This window comes from Anser anser (genome assembly GCF_964211835.1).
Source record: "Anser anser genome assembly, chromosome: 31".
Classification (NCBI taxonomy): Eukaryota; Metazoa; Chordata; class Aves; order Anseriformes; family Anatidae; genus Anser; species Anser anser.
In genome coordinates, this window is record NC_139752.1 from 1,309,927 (window position 1) to 1,328,247 (window position 18,321).

An 18,321-nucleotide genomic window follows, 5' to 3' on the forward strand; every position below is an offset into this window, starting at 1 on the left:
TATAGCCTCCCATGGCCCCTATGGCCCCATCAAGTCCTCTTTTGCTGTTGTTGTAGTGCCCATAGACCCCCGTTATGGCCCCTATACACCCTCCCCATGACCCCCACAGCCCCGCAACGTGCCTGATGGTCGTAGGGGGTACCATAGCGCCCATTGAGGTTGGCGTAGTGGCAGTTGCGGTACCACCAGGCCCCTGTGTAGGCGACAGCGCAGGGCCGGGGGCGGCGCCGGGGGTCACGGTCCCGTGTTGAGAAGGGGCTGCCAGCGTGGTAGGACATTGCGTCCCCTGCAGGACCCAAATTAGCACTCTGGAGACTCCAGCACCCCCACGCCCCCAGAAAGAGAGCTCTCCAGAACACCCTCAATAGGTCAGAGAACCACAAGATGGTCCCAAAGACACGCCCCCCCCCCCCCCCCCCACACACACACACAGTATAGGTCACAGCCCCCCAGGGACCTCTATGTTCCATATCAGGGAGCACCATATGGGCCACTCTCAAGACCTCTTAGGGGCTCCCCAGGACCACCCCATGGGCTAGTGATCTGCAGTAGGCCCCCAGAGCCCCCCCACCCATGAGTCATGGACTCCCAAAACCACTCCATGCTCCCCTCCAGGACTGCCTCTTGTTGGCAAAAGGACCTCCCCCCTCCTCCCCCCTTCTCCCCCCACCAAGGCCTCCTCTAGGTACCCTCCCATGGGTCAAGAGACCTTCAATAGCCCCCAGACAACACTCTCCCAGGAATCCTCTATGGCCTGTGAATGCTCAAGACCTCCCCACAAGTGCTGCCACTATATGGGCAAAGGGCAGCTTCCCCCAAAGCACCGTGCCCCCCACCCCCCATAAACCATCACTATTCAGGGACCCCACCCTCCCCCCCCCCAAGACTTCCCCTAAGGACACCCATGGGCTAAAGGACTCCTCCAAGACCTTCTGTAGGGAACCCCCATGGGCCAAGGCACCACCCAAGACCCCCACAGGGCTCCCCAGAACACTTCCCATGGGCCAACAGCCCTCCCCTAGGGCCCTCCCAATGCCCCAGGGGACCCCCCCAATACCCCCCCAATACCCTCGGCCCCTTCATGGGCCAGGAACCCCCCGCACCGGCGGTGCCGCTGTAGGCGCCGAGGTGGAGGCGGTAGTGCTCCTTGGGGCCAGCGATGGCGAAGTCACGGTAGTGGGCAAAGGCAGCGTCCAGCGGCGTCCGTAGGTCCACCCGCAGCTCCGTGGGGCCAGCCGCCGTCAGCGCATGCAGCGCCTCATTCCCTGCACCCAGATGCCTTGGGGCCTTCAGCCACTGCAGCCCACCCAGGGCCACCCAGACACCTGGGTCCCTCCCCTGGAGACCCACCTGGGGCCACCTAGACACCTGGGTGTCCCCCTGGGGTCCCCTTGGATGCCTTTGTCCCCCCACCAGAACCCTGGGTCCCCCCAGATGCAAGGGTCCTCACCAAGCCAGAACTCCTGGGAGACATTGCCAAAGCCATGGGCGTACTCTTCCCATCCCCGCCAGAAGTCAGTGGCCCCATTCATGCGTCGCTGGAACACCTGGGAGTGGAGAGTCAAAGGAACCGCCCCCCCCCCCGCCCACCCTCACCTCCCATTACCTCCCCCTGAACCCCCAGCTCCTTCCATTGCCCCTCATGGTCTTCCCCAGCGCACCCTGAGACTACCTAGGCTCCCTCGGACCCTTGTCGCTCCCCAAGACTCCGCATTGCACCCCCAGATCTGCCACAGACCCACAGGATGGTCCCCCATTATCCCTCCCCAGTTCTCCCACTGCCCCCCATAGAAACATCAAGAAGACCACAATAATGCCACTCAGTGACCCCCAACTCGCCCCCAAGTGCACCCCCAGGGACCCCCATTGACCTCAGTCCCCCCACACACACACAGTGCACCCCATAGTCCCACCAATTGCCCTCTAAAGACCATCTATAGTACACCCCCCCTGCCCCCAGTTACCCCTTCAGATCTGTCAGGACATCCCTTGTCCCCTAAACTTCTCTACTGCCCCCAGAGAACACCCACAGACCCCTAAATGCCCTTCAGTGTGCTTCTTGGACCTCCTGGGACCACAGATACCCCCAATACCCCTCATAGAACCCCATCACTGCCTTCCCAGTGACCCCCATTATCTCCCAGGCCCCTCAATGCCCCTCACTGAACCTCCCAGACCCCCCAGTTCCCTATAGTGACCCCAGTTGCCCCACGGGCCCTTCCCATTACCCCCCAGGTTTGCCAGGGACCCCCCCATTGCTTACAAGCTCCCCCCTACTGCATCCCACAGAACCTCCCTACATACTCCAAATTGCCCCAATTGCACCCTCAAGGCCATACCTATTGTCCCCCAGAGCCCTGCACAATGTCCTCCATAGAACCCACCAGACACCCCCAATGCCCCCCCAGTGACCCCATTTGCCCCCTGTTACCTCTCCAAATTTGTCAGGGAACCCACTGGGATGCCCCTGGCCTCATTACCTCCCTAGATCCTGCTATCGCTCCCCACAGAACGTCCCCTGACACCCCCAATGCCCCCTACTGCCCCCCTGCCCGCACCAGCCAGCCACCGCCATCGGTCTCCATGTCGCAGAAGACACGCAGGGGCCGCTGTCGGTCACCCCCGAGGAAGATGAGGGCCTCGCGTGAAGGCCTTGGTCCATTGAGCTGCTCCTCGATGCAGTCCCGGGGGTATGGATGGAGTAGGGGCGCTGGTGGACAGAGTGCAAATGTGGGGACCAGGTGTCCCCAACCAAGGGGCTCAGGCACCTAGGTACCCACTCCCCACCCAAGAAACCAGGAATCTGGGTGCCCCCCTATCTAGGGACCCAGTCTCAAGGTGTTCCCCTCCCACCCCCCAGCCAAGACATCCAAGTATCTGGATACCTCCAGAAACCCCCACCCCAGAACCCAGGCATCTGGGTGCCCTCTGTGTCGAGGGACCCAAGTGTGTCCACCTGCAAGGCATCCAGGGACATGGGGATCCCCCTGGCCCCAGCAACCCACCCAAGGACTCAGGCATCTGGGTACATCCCACCCCCAAGGGACACATGTGCCCAACTCACGGGTGTCGAAGGTGGCCTCAAGGGGCACGGGGGCCGGCTCCAGCCCCTGACTCTGCAACTGCACCCAGTAGTGGCCCATGGGCTCCAGGCCCCACAGCTCCTTCGATGTTGCCTCAGGAGGCAGCTGTAGCGTCTGTTTGTGTGGGGAAGGGTTATTGGGGGAGGCAGGGGGCTTCTAGGGTCCGTAGAGGCATTATAGGGGCTGCCGGGGGGGTCTTTTAGGTATCCAGGGAGCGTAGGGTGGGCCTGGAAGGTGTACTGGAGTGCTGTAAAGGAGTATTGGGGACCACAAGGAATATTGGGGTGAATAGGGGTGCACTGGGGAGGTACCAGTAGGGTTCCCAGGGTGTTACTGGTGTGCCTGGTGTGTGTGTGGGGGTGCTCTTGGGTTCCTCAGGGTGGTATAAGGGTCTCCCATGAGGTTATTTGGGTTTCCAGTGGATACTGGAGTCTCACAAGAATTACTGGGGTCTTCAGAGGGGTGAATAGGGACCTCAGGGGGTTCTCAGAGGTTCCATGGGGCTATGGGGGTTGCCAGGGGGGCACTGGGTTTCTCAGGGGTGTTGTGTGGGTCCCCAGGGGGATTTCTGGGGTCACAACCAAGTTGTAGGTGACCCCAGGGGGCTACTGGCAAGGATCCCAGAGGCGTACTGGGCACCTAATGTGTTGGGGGGGATGAGGAGCTACTGGGGTGCCCAGATTGTTGTTGGGGTCCCCAGGGGCCAACTGGGATGCTCCAAGGATGTAACCTGTGTTCCTTAGTGTGGTGTAAGGGTCCCCAAGGAGGTTATTTGGGTTCCCAGCAGGGTACTGGGGTTCCACAGGATTACTGGGGTACCCCATGTGGTGTTGAGGGCTCCAGGAAAGCTCACGGGGTTGGGAGGTTTTGGGGTGTTTGGGGAAATTACCTGCAGGGGGCCACCGGGGGGGCCGTAGACAAGGATGTAGCCATCAGGGGGAACTTGGGGGGGCGCCCAGTGCAGACGAGCACTGCGGGGCCACAGGGACCCCACCCACAGGGTCCCTGGGGCACCTGCGCAAGAGATGGTGACCACTGAGGCCCACACCCTCCCCCCAGCCCCCCCATAGACCTTCCCACTGACTCTCCCCACAGACCCCCTTTGGGCTCCCCCAAAGGTCACCACACCACCCTCTCACCACCAGTGCTCCCACTGACCCCAAAGACACCCCCATGGTCTCCACCCCGAAGACCCCCTGTAGTATCCCAGTGACTCCCATCCACAGTAACCCCACACAGAGTACCTCAGGGAGCATCCAGGGACTCCTCAGGAGCCCCAGCCATCCCCTATAGCTTCCCAGGGACTCCCCATCCATGCAGTCACCGTATGTCCATCTCTTCACCACCCATCCATGCATGCTGCCACTCCTTCAGTCAACTGCCCACTCAGTCCTATGTCCTTCTGTCCATCTAAACATTTCTCTGTCCATTCCAATATGCATACATCAGTTTGCCTCACTATCCATCCATCCTTCCTTCCATCCCTCGCTCCCTACCTCCCTGATTCCCTCCTTCCCTCTCTCCATTTTCCCCTCAGCCATCCATCTTCTCATGCACCTTTTACCATCCGTCATTTCCTGAAACCACCCTTCCACTGAACTTTGCCTCCATGGCTCCAATTCATTTATTCTACCAGCAAAACACAAATCCAACCAGCTATCTGCCTGTACATGCTTCAGTCGATCCTTTCACAAAAAAAATGGGCTCATCACACTATCCATCCCATAAGGAGCCACAGTCTGAACCAACCATTCAACAACTTGTCCATCCGTTTGTCTGCCCATCCATCCATCCAATCAAATAATTAAAGAGCCATCCATTCATCCTACATCCATCCATACACCCAACCACCCATCCATTGTTTCAACTAACTAATATCCATCCATCCACCCATCCATCCAAACAGGTAAACATCCACCCCTCCATCTTCCACACGTCCCTCCATCTTCCACACGTCCACCCCTAGCTCTCCAAATCTCTCTTTGCTCTTGCCTGAGACCATCCCTCAATCAGTCACCCAATGAGCACAAAAACCTGTTCCCATTGCTCACAAAGCCATGATCCAGCCAACCACCTAACAATACACCCAGCCATAGAGCCCCCCAAGCTGCCAGACAGTCATACAAGCAACCAACTTTCATCCATCCATTCCTCTCTCCAAACTGGCACACACCCATCCCATTTGGCCTTTCCCAAACACCTGCCACACCCACTCAGTGCTGAAAGGTGACAAGAAAAGGGCCCACAGCCACTCTCACCTGTCACAGCATCAGTGGAGATGGGGCCCAGACGTTTCCGCCCCCACATCCCATACAGGTTGAACTTGTAGCGGCGGGATGGCGACAGCCCTGGCACGGTCACTGTGCGGGAATCTCCGTCCACGGGCAGCACCTGTGGCTGGCCTTGTGCATCCTTGTACTGCACTGTGAAGGAGTCAAAGGTGCCCTCGGGGACACTCCATTCCAGCTGGACTGAGTCAGGGGTGATGTGGGAGGCCGTGAGCTCGCCAAGACGGGGCTGGGATGGTGGTTCCTCCTCTGTTGGAGATGGGGCTGCAATATGGAGAGCACAACGCAGGGCATAAACGTCCCCCCATACAACTATCCATCTGTTCCACAACCAACCATTCATCTAACCGTCTATCTGTCCCCTGTGCAAACAGTTGTCTGTCCGTCTGTCCATCCATCATCCTCTACTCCCGCCAAACTTACATGCTCCTAGCCTTCATACATTCCCCAGTCAGCACCAAAGGTTTCCCCATTTTCGTTAAGACCCAAGTGACCAGGACGCGCCCTCAGAAGGTTCCGGACACAGTCCAAACTCACAGCCCACAAAAGGTCATGTACATGGTGTGCACCAGCCCTCACCTGTGACAGCATCAATGGAGATGGGGCCCAGACGTTTCTGCCCCCACATCCCATATACGATGAACGTGTAGCGTTGGGATGGTGACAGTCTGGGCACAGTCACTGTATGGGACCCACCGTCCACAGGCAGCACCTGCAGTTGGTCTTGTGTGTCCCTGTACTGCACCACAAAGGAGTCAAAGGTGCCCTCGGGGACACTCCATTCCAGCTGGACAGAGTCAGGGGTGACGTGAGAGGCCGTGAGGTCACCCAGGCGTGGCTCAGTTGCTGGTTCCTTTTCTAGTTCATCTACAGCTGCAACACAGAGGGCACAATGCCGCCTATAAATATACCCCAGTCTGTTCTTCCATCCATCCATCCATCCATCCATCCATCCATCGCATATTCCCATCCCTCCAACCCTCCATCCTGTTCAGCAACCAGGAGATGTTCCCATTTTCCAGAAGGCCCAAGGGGCTCAGGACAGATCCTGTCCTGGTTCAAGCCCTGATCCAAACCCAGGGCTTGCAAGGGCACAGATACAGCATGCAGCTGCTCTCACCTGTGACAGCATCAGTGGAGATGGGGCCCAGACGTTTCTGCCCCCACATCCCATACAGGTTGAACTTGTAAGGGTGGGATGGCGACAGTCCTGGCACAGTCACTGTGCGGGAACCACCGTCCACAGGCAGCACCTGCAGCTGGCCTTGTGCGTCCATGTACTGCACTTTGAAGGAGTCAAATTTCCCCTCGGGGACGCTCCATTCCAGCTGGACAGAGTCACGGGTGACATGGGAAGCTGTGAGTTCACCGAGGTATGGCTGGGATGGTGGTTCCACTTCTGACTTGACTAGTGCTGTGAAAAAGAGGGCACGATGCAGGGCAGAAACATCCCCTAGTTCATCCATCCATCTATTTGTCTCTCTATTAGTTGGCATACCCAACCTTCCTTCCTTCCATCCTTCCATCCATCCCTACACCTTTGTACTCATTATACTGTGTCTAGCTGTGATCGAGTGAGTTCAGCTTTCCCAGAGCAGGACACGTAGTGCTGTGCTCTGCACTTGCAGGTAGGACAGCAATGTTGTTACACCAATGTTTTGTCTGTTGTTGAGCAGTGCTGGCACAGCGTCACGACTCCCTCCAACCCCTGTCAAAGCCAGTAGGCCAGAGTGTGTAAAAGGTGCAGAGGGGACATTGCCAGGGCAGCTGACCTAAAATGGCCAAAGGGATATTCCATACCGTATGATGTCACACTCCAGAATAAAAGCTGGGAAAGGGGAAGGGGAGGATCTTGTTATGAAGAGGTATGTCCTCCCAAAAAACTGCTATGCGTATTGAGGCCCTGCTTCCCAAAATGTGGTCAAATATCACTTGCTACTATGAAGTAGAGAATAATTGTTTTAAACTTTTGCTTCCATGTGACATTTGCTTATTTTTTAAAAAATTTTCCCTTTAATTAAACTGCTTCTTATCTCAACCCCTGAGCCTTTTTTCATCATATCTTATGTCCTTGCTCTTTTCAGGAGTGGGAGTGAGCTTATTAAGCCACCACACTCATCTGTCTGTCCAGCCATTCATCCAGATACTCATCCCATCATCAGGGACCGTCACCAACCAAATCCAGTGATCTAGACTTTCATTTAATGCTTTGCTCACTCCTATCTTCCCCCACTTTGAAGTTTTTCATACTCCTTAATCTGATCATCCACTTATCCAGCTCTCCATCCATCCATCCGTCTGTCCGTCCATCCATCTGTCCGTCCATCCATCCAATTGCCCTTTTTTCCTGATTCCGTTTCCCATTTATCACCCCTTTATTTCATCCATCTGTCCAGCTTTTCACCCATGAAGCCATTGATGCATTCTGACATACAGACAGACAGACACCCACAACAAAATATCCTTTCAAAAATCCATACTACCAAACTTCCTGCCACTTAATTGTTGATCCCGCCAATAAACACTATCTCCGTATCGATGACTTTACTTGCCCCCATCCTACCATCCATCCAACCATTCACCAGGAACCACCAAAGAGATGCACCCATTTCCCAGAAGGGCCAAGGACCCTGGATGGATGTGGTCCCCACTTCTGACTTGCTCTAAAGCCAAGGCATGCAAGGGATGCATAAGTGGCATGCACCAGAACATACCTGTGACAGCATCAGTGGAGATGGGGCCCAGACGTTTCCGCCCCCACATCCCATACAGGTTGAACTTGTAGCGGTGAGATGGCAACAGCCCTGGCACGGTTACTGTGCGGGAATCTCCATCCACACGTAGTGCGTGCGGCTGGCCTTGCACATCCCTGTACTGCAGTGTGAAAGAGTCAAAGGTGCCCTCGGGGACACTCCACTCCAGCTGAACGGAGCTGGGAGTGACATGGGAGACCGTGAGCTCGCCCAGGCGTGGCTGGGATGGTGGTTCCTCCTCCGTCTTGACTGCAGCTGCAACAGACAGGGCACAAGGCACTACATAAACATCTCTCAGTCCATCTAACCCCCCTCCCTCTTCTCAGACAGACAGACAGACAGCCAACCACCCATGCATCCATTGTTTCAACCAACATCCATCCATCCATCCATCTTCCACACATCCACCTCTAGCCCTCCAACTCTCTGCTCTTGCCTTCAACCATCCCTCAGGCAGTCACCCAATCAGCAGAAAAACTTGTTCCCATTGCTCACGAGGCAATGATCCAGCCAACCATCCAATGATCCACCCATCCAAAAAGTCCCCCAAACTGCCAGTCATACAAGCAACCAACTTCCATCTATCCATTTCTCCCGCCAAACTTGCACGCTCCCACCCCTCCATCCACACTCTTTTTAGAACTCAGGTGATGTTCCCATTTCCAGCAATGCCCAAGCGACCCAGCACAGGCCCTTCCCAAACACCTGCCACACCCACTCAGTGCTGAAAGGTGACAAGAAAAGGGCCCACAGCCACTCTCACCTGTGACAGCATCAGTGGAGATGGGGCCCAGACGTTTCCGTCCCCACATCCCATACAGGTTGAACTTGTAGCGGCGGGATGGTGACAGCCCTGGCACAGTCACTGTGCGGGACCCACCATCCACGGGCAGTGCCTGTGGCTGGCCTTGTGCATCCTTGTACTGCACTGTGAAGGAGTCAAAGGTGCCCTCGGGGACACTCCATTCCAGCTGGACTGAGTCAGGAGTGACGTGGGAGGCCGTGAGCTGGCCAAGACGGGGCTGGGATGGTGGTTCCTCCTCTGTTGGAGATGGGGCTGAAATACGGAGAGCACAACGCAGGGCATAAACGTCCCCCCATACAACTATCCATCTGTTCAACAACCAACCAAATATTCATCTAACCGTCTATCTGTCCCCTGTGCAAACAGTTGTCTGTCCGTTTTTCTGTCCATCCATCTGTCCACCCGTCCAACCATCCATCCATCATCCTCTACTCCCACCAATCTTGCATGCTCCTAGCCTTCATGCATTCCCCAGACAGCACCAAAAATTTCCCATTTTCATTAAGACCCAAGTGACCGGGACAGGCCCTCAGAAGGCTCCTGACACAGTCCAATCTCACAGCCCTCAAAGGACACAAAAATGGCATGCAGCAGCCCTCACCTGTGATGGCATCAATGGAGATGGGGCCCAGACGTTTCTGCCCCCACATCCCATACAGGTTGAACTTGTAAGGGTGGGATGGTGACAGCCCTGGCACGGTCACTGTGCGGGATTCACTGTCCGTAGGCAGCACCTGTGGCTGGCCTTGTGCATCCATGTACTGCACCATGAAGGAGTCAAAGGTGCCCTCGGGGATGCTCCATTCCAGTTGGATGGAGTCAGGGGTGACATGGGACACAATGAGCTCTCCCAGTCGTGGCTCTGATGGCAGTTCCTCTTCCGACTCCACTGCAGCTGCAACACAGAGGGCAGAATTCAGGGTATGAACATCCCCCAGTCCATCCGTCCTTCCATCTGTCTGTCCGTCTGTCCGTCCATCCATCCATCCACGCAAAGATATATTCCCATTTTCCACAGGGCAGAAGAAACCCAGCACAGGCCCTTGCAAGGCTACTGTCATACTCCAAACACATGGCCCACAGCAGACACAGACTTGTCACGTATCAGGACACACCTGTGATGGCATCAGTGGAGACGGGGCCCAGACGCTTCCGCCCCCACATCCCATACAGGTTGAACTTGTAGCGGTGGGATGGTGACAGGCCTGGCACAGTCACTGTGTGGGAGCCACCATCCACGGGCAGCACCTGTGGCTGGCCTTGTGAATCCTTGTACTGCACCACAAAGGAGTCAAAGGTACCCTTGGGGACGCTCCATTCCAGCTGGACGGAGTCAGGGGTGATGTGGGAGGCTGTGAGGTCACCCAGGTGTGGCTCGGATGGTGGTTCCTTTTCTGTCTCGACTGCAGCTGCAAGAAATAACGCTCAATGCAGAGTATAAATACCCCCCAGTCCACCCATCCATCCCTCTGTCTGTCCATCCCTCCATCAATCAATGAAACTCTCCATCCATTTATTGACAAAGCCTTCGAACCATACACCCTTACATTCTACTCAGCATTCCCCAAGTATCAACTTAGTTACATTCACCCTTTTGTCCTTCCATCTACCCTTGCAACCATAAAGAAGCCACGCTTCCTATCATCCATCTCCCTTCTATTTATCCATCTTCCCAGCCATTTATCCAGATAATCATTGAGATATCAAGGATATTCACCAACCATCCAACCATCAAGCTAGTGATCTAGACTTCCATTTAGCTCTTTGCTCACCCTACCTTCCTACTGGGATGGGATCGAGTTCACTTTCCCTACAGCAGCCCATATAGTGTTGTGCTCTGCACTTGTATCTAGAAGAGCATTGGTATCACACCAATGTTTTGTCTGTTGTTGAGCAGTTTTGGCACAGCATGAAAACTCCCTCCAAACCCCCAAAGCCAGTAGGCTGGGGGTAGATAAGAAGTGGGAAAGGGACATTGCCAGGGCAGCTGATGTAAAATGACCAAAGGGATATTCCATACCATATGATGTCATACTCAGCAATAAAAGGTGGGAAAGGGGAAGGAGAGGAGGTGACTCTAGTGGCCACTATGAAGATTTCTGTCCTCCCAAACAACCGATGTGCATATTGAAGTCTTGCTTCCCAGGATGTGGCTGAACATCACTTGTTGATGGGAAGTAGAGAATTTTTTTTTTTCATTTTTTCCCCTCTTTGCTTCCATGCAGCCTTGTTTTTTTTTCCCTCTGTCTTGTCCCTTTAATTAAATAATTCTTATCTCAACCCATAAGGCTTTTTCTTTTGCTTTCCTGGAACTGGCTGAACACCTGCCTGCTGATGGGAATCAGCAAAAGAATTCTTTGTTTTCCTTTGCTTGCACATGTGGCTTTTGCTTTACATAGTAAACTGTCTTTATCTCAAACCATGAGTTCTCGCACTTTTTTACATTTTGGATTCACACCTGAGGAGGGTAAGCGAATGTCTGCAATGTACTCAGCTGCCTGCCAGGGCTAAACCACAACAACAATCCAAGACATATATATCTGTTTCCCAGAAGGGCCAAGGACCCTGTATGGACCCTTCCCTTCCTCCCACCTTTTTTCAAAACCAAGGATTGCAAAAAACACGGACATGGCACACACAAACCCTCACCTGTGACAGCATCAGTGGAGATGGGGCCCAGTCGTTTCCGCCCCCACATCCCATACAGGTTGAACTTGTAGCGGCGGGATGGTGACAGCCCTGGCACAGTCACTGTGCGGGACCCACCATCCACGGGCAGCACCTGTGGCTGGCCTTGTGCATCCTTGTACTGCACCACAAAGGAGTCAAAGGTGCCCTCAGGGATGCTCCATTCCAGCTGGACTGAGTCAGGGGTGATGTGGGAAGCTGTGAGGTCACCCAGGTGTGGCTTGGGTGGTGGTTCCTTTTCGGGCTCAACTGCAGCTGCAAGGTTTATGCAGGGCATTAATATACCCCAGTCAGTCTGTCTGTCCATCCATACATCTACCCAACTGTCCACCCATCCATCAAGCCTTCTCTTCACCCATCCATGCAACTATCCATCAGTTTATTGACATAAGTTCCTTCCATACACCCTTACAGTCAATTCAGCATCACCCCAACTGTCAACTCAACCACATAGCAACCCTCCTGTCTATCCACCCATGCTCGTAACAAGAAAACAAACAACACGTGGAAGACATCCATCCACCCTTCTACTCAGCAGTCTGTTCAGTAATTCATCCAGATAATCATCTAGCCATCAAGCACCTTCACCAACCATCTAAACAAACAGACAGTGATCTAGACCTTGATTTAGCTCTTTGCCCACTGTTTCCACCTTTTCATCCAGGTGTTTCTTACACCATTAGTCACTGAATCATCAAATCATCGAATCATGAAACAGTCACTTTGGAAAGGATATCAAACGCTCATCAGCTCCAACCTCTCCTGGGAAATGGGAGCCTAGATGAAATTATTTAGTATACTTTCCAGTTTTATCTTGAATACCTCCTGTAACAGGGATTCTACCATGTCTCTGGGCAGGTAGTCCAATGACTGATTTTTCTCACTGTAAAAAATTTCTGTTTCGTATCAAGAGGCAACCTATCCCAATGCTCCTTGATGCCATTGCCCTTCTCTTCTCCATGGGGTTCCTTGAGAAGAGAGTGCCTCTGTGTCTGACAGGTGGACCTGTCTATCCACCTGTCTACCAGTTTATCCCTTAATCCCTCCAAACTTGCCTGCACTCACCCATTTGTCTATTCCCCAATCAGAGGCCAAGTGATGTAGCTGTCACCCAGAATGGCCAAGGAACTGGGAGGAAATGCCCCCACTCCCACCCTGTTCCAAAACCAAGGTATGAAAGGGACGAGAACACTACATGCAGCAGCCCTCACCTGTGACAGCAGCAGTGGAGACAGGGCCCAGACGTTTCCGTCCCCACATCCCATACAGGTTGAATTTGTAGCGTTGGGATGGTGACAGCCCTGGCACAGTCACTGTGCGGGAACCTCCATCCACAGGCAGCACCTGTGGCTGGCCTTGTGCATCCTTGTACTGCACCACAAAGGAGTCAAAGGTGCCCTCGGGGACACTCCATTCCAGCTGGACTGAGTCAGGGGTGATGTGGGAGGCTGTGAGCTCGCCCAGGTGTGGCTCGGATGGTGGTTCCTTTTCTAGCACAACTGCTGCTGCAACATGGAAGGCACAATGCAGGTATAAAGATTCCCTGGGCTGTTTGTCCATCCATCCATAGCTCTGTCCACCCATCAATTGATGCAAATGTGTATCCACTTATTCACAAAACCTTCCATCTACACACCCTTACATTCTACTCAGAATCTCCGCAATTATTAACTCAGTTACATCCATGCACCTGTCTTTCCATTTATCCTTGTAACCACTCATCCATTCACTCTTGTTTTCATCCATCTCTCCAGCTAGTCATCCACATAATCATTCAGACATCAGGAACAGTCAGCAGCCATCCAAGCAACCAGCAATTGATCTAGCCTTTGATTTAGCTGTTTGTTGACTGATCCCTTACTCTACCTATTCATGCAAGTGTTTCTTACTTTAATAATTCAATTATCCATTTTTCCAGTTCTCTATCCATCCAAACCTATATCCATCCCTCCATTCAATTGCCCTTTCTTCCATGTTCCACCTCCCCTTCATCACCCCTAAGATCCCATCCATCCATCCATCCGTCCATCCATCCAACCATCCATACATCCATCCACTCACCCACCTGCCCACATTTCAAGCAATATACACTGCCTCTTATAAACATCCACAACATAATTACAAGAATCCATCCTTCAAGCATTTCTGCCACTTACCTGCTGATCCTGCCAAAAGCCAGCATCTCCATATTCATGACTTGCCCCTGTCCCTCCATCCATTAAACAGGCATCACCCAAGAGATGCATTTATTTTCCAAAAGGCCCAAGGACCCTGGAAGGACACTGTGCCTGCTCCCACTTTTCTCCAGAAGCAAGATGTGAAGGGGACATGACATGCAGCAGCCCTCACCTGTGACAGCATCAGTGGAGATGGGGCCCAGACGTTTCCGTCCCCACATCCCATACAGGTTGAACTTGTAGCGGTGGGATGGTGACAGCCCTGGCACGGTCACTGTGCGGGAATCTCCATCCACGGGCAGCACCTGTGGCTGGCCTTGTGCATCCTTGTACTGCACTGTGAAGGAGTCAAAGGTACCCTCCGGGATGCTCCATTCCAGCTGGACTGAGTCAGGGGTGACATGGGAGGCTGTCAGCTCGCCCAGGCGTGGCATGGATGGTGGTTGTGTTTCAGGCTCAACTGAGAGGACACAAAGCAGGCTATAAGAATTACCTGATTCCTTACTTCTGTGCTTTATTCCCCGCATTCCTCTCTCCCTGTTCACCTTCCTTCATCTCTCCATCTTTCCACTGGATGTGAACCCAGCAATTCATCTTATCATCGACGAATTCAACGAATCGTTTCTCCACATCTGAACACTATCTACCCATTTATTGTCTAGTGAAGTTGTCCATGTGCTCCTCAAAATCCATGCAGTATTCCATCCATCCAAAGATCTCACCACTCATTTATTCTTCCGTCCTTTCTTCCCTCAGAGTCTAGACAGATGATATTCAACTAGCCATCCACAAAGCCAAACACACGTGCAGAAATCCAGCCTTTTCTCCATTCTATCTAGCCACCTATCTATACACCTAACAATCTATTCTTCCATCTCCACAACTTTGTTGGCACTCATCCATTTAACCATTCTGCTGTTAGTGACAAAGACACGATCTCAGTTCCCACAGGGCAGAAGGGGCCCTGCAAAGACCTTTGCAAGACTCCCAACTTACTCCAAACTCATGTCCTGCAGGGGAAATAGACATGGCATTTATTAGCCCTCACCTGTGACAGCATCAGTGGAAACGGGGCCCAGACGTTTCCGTCCCCACATCCCATACAGGTTGAACTTGTAGCGGCGGGATGGTGACAGCCCTGGCACGGTCACTGTGCGGGAGCCACCATCCACGGGCAGCACCTGTGGCTGGCCTTGTGCATCCTTGTACTGCACTGTGAAGGAGTCAAAGGTGCCCTCAGGGATGCTCCATTCCAGCTGGACGGAGTTGGGGGTGATGTGGGAAGCCACGAGGTCACCCAGACGTGGCTCAGATGGTGGTTCCTTTTCTGTCTCGACTGCAGCTGCTACAGAGAGGACACAATGCAGGACACAAACATTCCCCCCTTCCATCCATCCTGTTTTCTATCCACCCATCCATGCAGCTATCCATCAGTTTATTGACTTAACTATCAATTCAGCATTTCATCCATCCTTCCGTCTCTCTACCCAGCTATACAGCTGTCTATCCCTCCACCTCTCCAGACTTGCCTACACCCATCCTTCCCCCCATTCCCCAGTCAGTAGCCAAGACATATTCCCATTTCTCAGAAGAGCCAAAGAGCTTAGATGGACCCTGTCCCTGTTTCCAAAGTGCTCCAAAACAAAGCTTTGCAAGGAACACGGACATGGCACGCAGCAGCCCTCACCTGTGATGGCATCAGTGGAGATGGGGCCCAGACGTTTCTGCCCCCACATCCCATACAGGTTGAACTTGTAGCGGTGGGATGGCGACAGGCCTGGCACGGTCACTGTGCGGGAACCACCATCCACAGGCAGCACCTGTGGCTGGCCTTGTGCATCCTTGTACTGCACCGTAAAGGAGTCAAAGGTGCCCTCGGGGATGCTCCATTCCAGCTGGACTGAATTGGTAGTGATATGGGAGGCCATAAGCTCACCCAGGTGTGGCTCAGATATCAAATCTTCTGGCTCAACTGCAGCTGAAACAATGAGTGTACAATATTGAACATCCTTGCTCACTTTCTCCACCTTTTCATAGAAGTATTTCTTACTCCAATGATGCAGTAACACGCTTTTTCAGTTCTCCATCCATCCATCCATCCATCCATCCATCCATCCATCCATCCATCCATCCATCTTCCCAACCGCCCTCCAAGCCATATAGCAACTCGTACATACAGATGGATATCGACAGCCAGTCTTCCAAAAAACTCTATGCTACTTCCTGCTGCTTAACCAGTGATCATGCCAAAACTTAGTAACTCCATATCCATAATTTTACTTGCCCCTTTCCCTCCATCCATTCACCAGGCATCACACAGGAGATGCATTCATTTCCCAGAAAGGCAAAGGAACCTGAATGGACACTCTCCCCGCTCTGACCTCTCTCTAAAACTCAGGTGTGTAAGGGACAAGGATGTGGTATGCAGCACCTCTCACCAGTGATTGCATCAGTAGAGACAGGGCCCAGACGTTTCCGCCCCCAAATCCCGTACAGGTTGAACTTGTAGCGGTGGGATGGTGACAACCCAGACACGGTCACTGTGCGGGACCCACCGTCCACAGGCAGTGCATGCGGCTGGCCTTGTGCATCCCTGTACTGCACCATGAAGGAGTCAAAGGTGCCCTCAGGGACCCTCCATTCCAACTGAACAGAGTCAGAGGTGATGTGGGAGGCCGTGAGCTCAACTAGGCGCGGCTTGGATGGTGGTTGCTTTTCCAGATTGACTGCAGCTGCAATAAGAGAACACAATTCAGGGTATAAACATTCCGCAGTGCTTCCATCCCTACCTCCCTCACTGCTTTTTACCATCTTTCCATCAGTTTGTGTACTCCACAAGCCATTCTTCTATCCAGTTAAATCCAGTTGGAGCCCCCAGGGCTCAGTATTAGGGCCAGTTCTCTTTAATATCTTTATCGATGATCTGGATGAAGGGCTTGAGTGTACCCTCAGTAAGTTCGCAGATGACACTAAGTTAGGTGCATATGTCGATCTGCTCGAGGGTAGGAAGGCTCTGCAGGAGGATCTGGATAGGCTGGATTGATGGGCTGAGGCCAACTGAATGAAGTTCAACAAGGCCAAGCGCCAAGTCCTGCACTTGGGGCACAACAACCCTAAGCAGCACTACAGACTGGGAGATGAGTGGTTAGAAAGCTGCCTGGCAGAGAAAGACCTGGGAGTATTGGTTGATAGTCGGCTGAATATGCGCCAGCAATGTGCTCAGGTAGCCAAGAAAGCCAACAGCATCCTGGCTTGTATAAGAAACAGTGTGGCCAGCAGGACTACGGAAGTGATTGTCCCCCTGTACTTGGCTCTGGTGAGGCCGCACCTCGAGTACTGTGTCCAGTTTTGGGTCCCTCACTACAAGAAGGACATGGAGGTGCTCGAGCATGTCCAGAGAAGGGCAACAAAACTGGTGAGGGGTCTGGAGAACAAGTCTTACGAGGAGCGACTGAGGGAGCTGGGATTGTTTAGCCTGGAGAAGAGGAGGCTCAGGGGCAACCTTATCACTCTCTATAGGTACCTTAAAGGAGGCTGTAGAGAAGTGGGGGTTGGTGTATTCTCCCATGTGCCTGGTGACAGGATGAGGGGGAATAGGCTAAAGTTGGGCCAAAGGAGGTTTAGGTTGGATATTAGGAAGAACTTCTTTACCGAAAGGGTTGTTAGGCATTGGAATGGGCTGCCCAGGGAGTGGTTGAGTCACCATCCCTGAAGGTCTTTAAAAAATATTTAGACGTAGAGCTTAGTGATATTGTTTAGTGGAGGACCTGTTAGTGTTAGGTCAGAGATTGGACTAGATGATCTTGGAGGTCTCTTCCAACCTAGATGATTCTGTGATTCTTTGATTCTGTGATAAATTAAACAGTTCATCCTTCCATCTCTGAACTCTGTTAACCCTTTTACCGTCTACTGAAGCTGTCCATGTAAACGTTGATCTAATTATCCATCCTTCTCTCCACCCATCCTTTATTCATCCATCTGTCCATCCATTTATCAGAAGAATCATCCAACTGCCAATCAACCAGCCATCTCTTTATCCTTTGTGGTACATGTACATGTATCCATTCAGTCATTTGTCCATCTAATTCTGAGTACATATAAACGCATAATTTTTTCTATCTCATCTTCCAAACATCCACTCATCTATTTATCTGTCTAACCATTCTGGCTTCCACTCATCCAACCACCCATTTCCAGATTACTCTTAGCATTCAGAACACCTCCATAATATCCATGCAGTACTCCATCCATCCAAATGACTAATCACTCATTTATTCCTTCATCCACTCTTTCATCCAAAGAGCTAAATAGATGATAATCAACTCGCCATCCACAAAGCCAAACACACATACAGAAATTCATCCTTTTGCCCATTCTACTATCTAGCCACCTACCTATACACCTGTCTAACAATCTATTCCTACATCTCCACAACTTCGTTGGCACTCATCCATTTAACCATTCCGCTGTTAGTGACAAAGATGTGATCTCAATTCCCACAGGGCAGAAGGGGCCCTGCAAAGACCC

General features: G+C 52.7%; 1 protein-coding gene across 15 annotated transcripts in view; it reads right to left on the reverse strand.

Annotated features, from left to right (window-relative positions):
- Nucleotides 1-18,321, reverse strand: part of TNXB (tenascin XB) — a 43,221-nt gene that overhangs the window by 735 nt on the left and 24,165 nt on the right. For 8 of the 15 annotated variants that reach the window (XM_083814681.1, XM_083814687.1, XM_083814686.1 and 5 more), the window contains 19 exons: nucleotides 16,233-16,526; nucleotides 15,482-15,772; nucleotides 14,843-15,139; nucleotides 13,967-14,254; nucleotides 12,829-13,122; nucleotides 11,579-11,872; nucleotides 10,045-10,338; nucleotides 9,531-9,824; nucleotides 8,888-9,181; nucleotides 8,086-8,379; nucleotides 6,492-6,785; nucleotides 5,951-6,244; nucleotides 5,342-5,635; nucleotides 3,973-4,097; nucleotides 3,065-3,197; nucleotides 2,559-2,710; nucleotides 1,451-1,547; nucleotides 1,104-1,265; nucleotides 123-286 (listed from right to left, as the gene is read on the reverse strand). In XM_083814681.1, the coding sequence (XP_083670807.1) occupies nucleotides 123-286; nucleotides 1,104-1,265; nucleotides 1,451-1,547; nucleotides 2,559-2,710; nucleotides 3,065-3,197; nucleotides 3,973-4,097; nucleotides 5,342-5,635; nucleotides 5,951-6,244; nucleotides 6,492-6,785; nucleotides 8,086-8,379; nucleotides 8,888-9,181; nucleotides 9,531-9,824; nucleotides 10,045-10,338; nucleotides 11,579-11,872; nucleotides 12,829-13,122; nucleotides 13,967-14,254; nucleotides 14,843-15,139; nucleotides 15,482-15,772; nucleotides 16,233-16,526 (4,649 nt within the window). The remainder of the gene's footprint in view (nucleotides 1-122; nucleotides 287-1,103; nucleotides 1,266-1,450; nucleotides 1,548-2,558; nucleotides 2,711-3,064; nucleotides 3,198-3,972; nucleotides 4,098-5,341; nucleotides 5,636-5,950; nucleotides 6,245-6,491; nucleotides 6,786-8,085; nucleotides 8,380-8,887; nucleotides 9,182-9,530; nucleotides 9,825-10,044; nucleotides 10,339-11,578; nucleotides 11,873-12,828; nucleotides 13,123-13,966; nucleotides 14,255-14,842; nucleotides 15,140-15,481; nucleotides 15,773-16,232; nucleotides 16,527-18,321) is intronic. The other 7 variants (XM_083814682.1, XM_083814680.1, XM_083814683.1 and 4 more) reach the window with 7 other exon arrangements.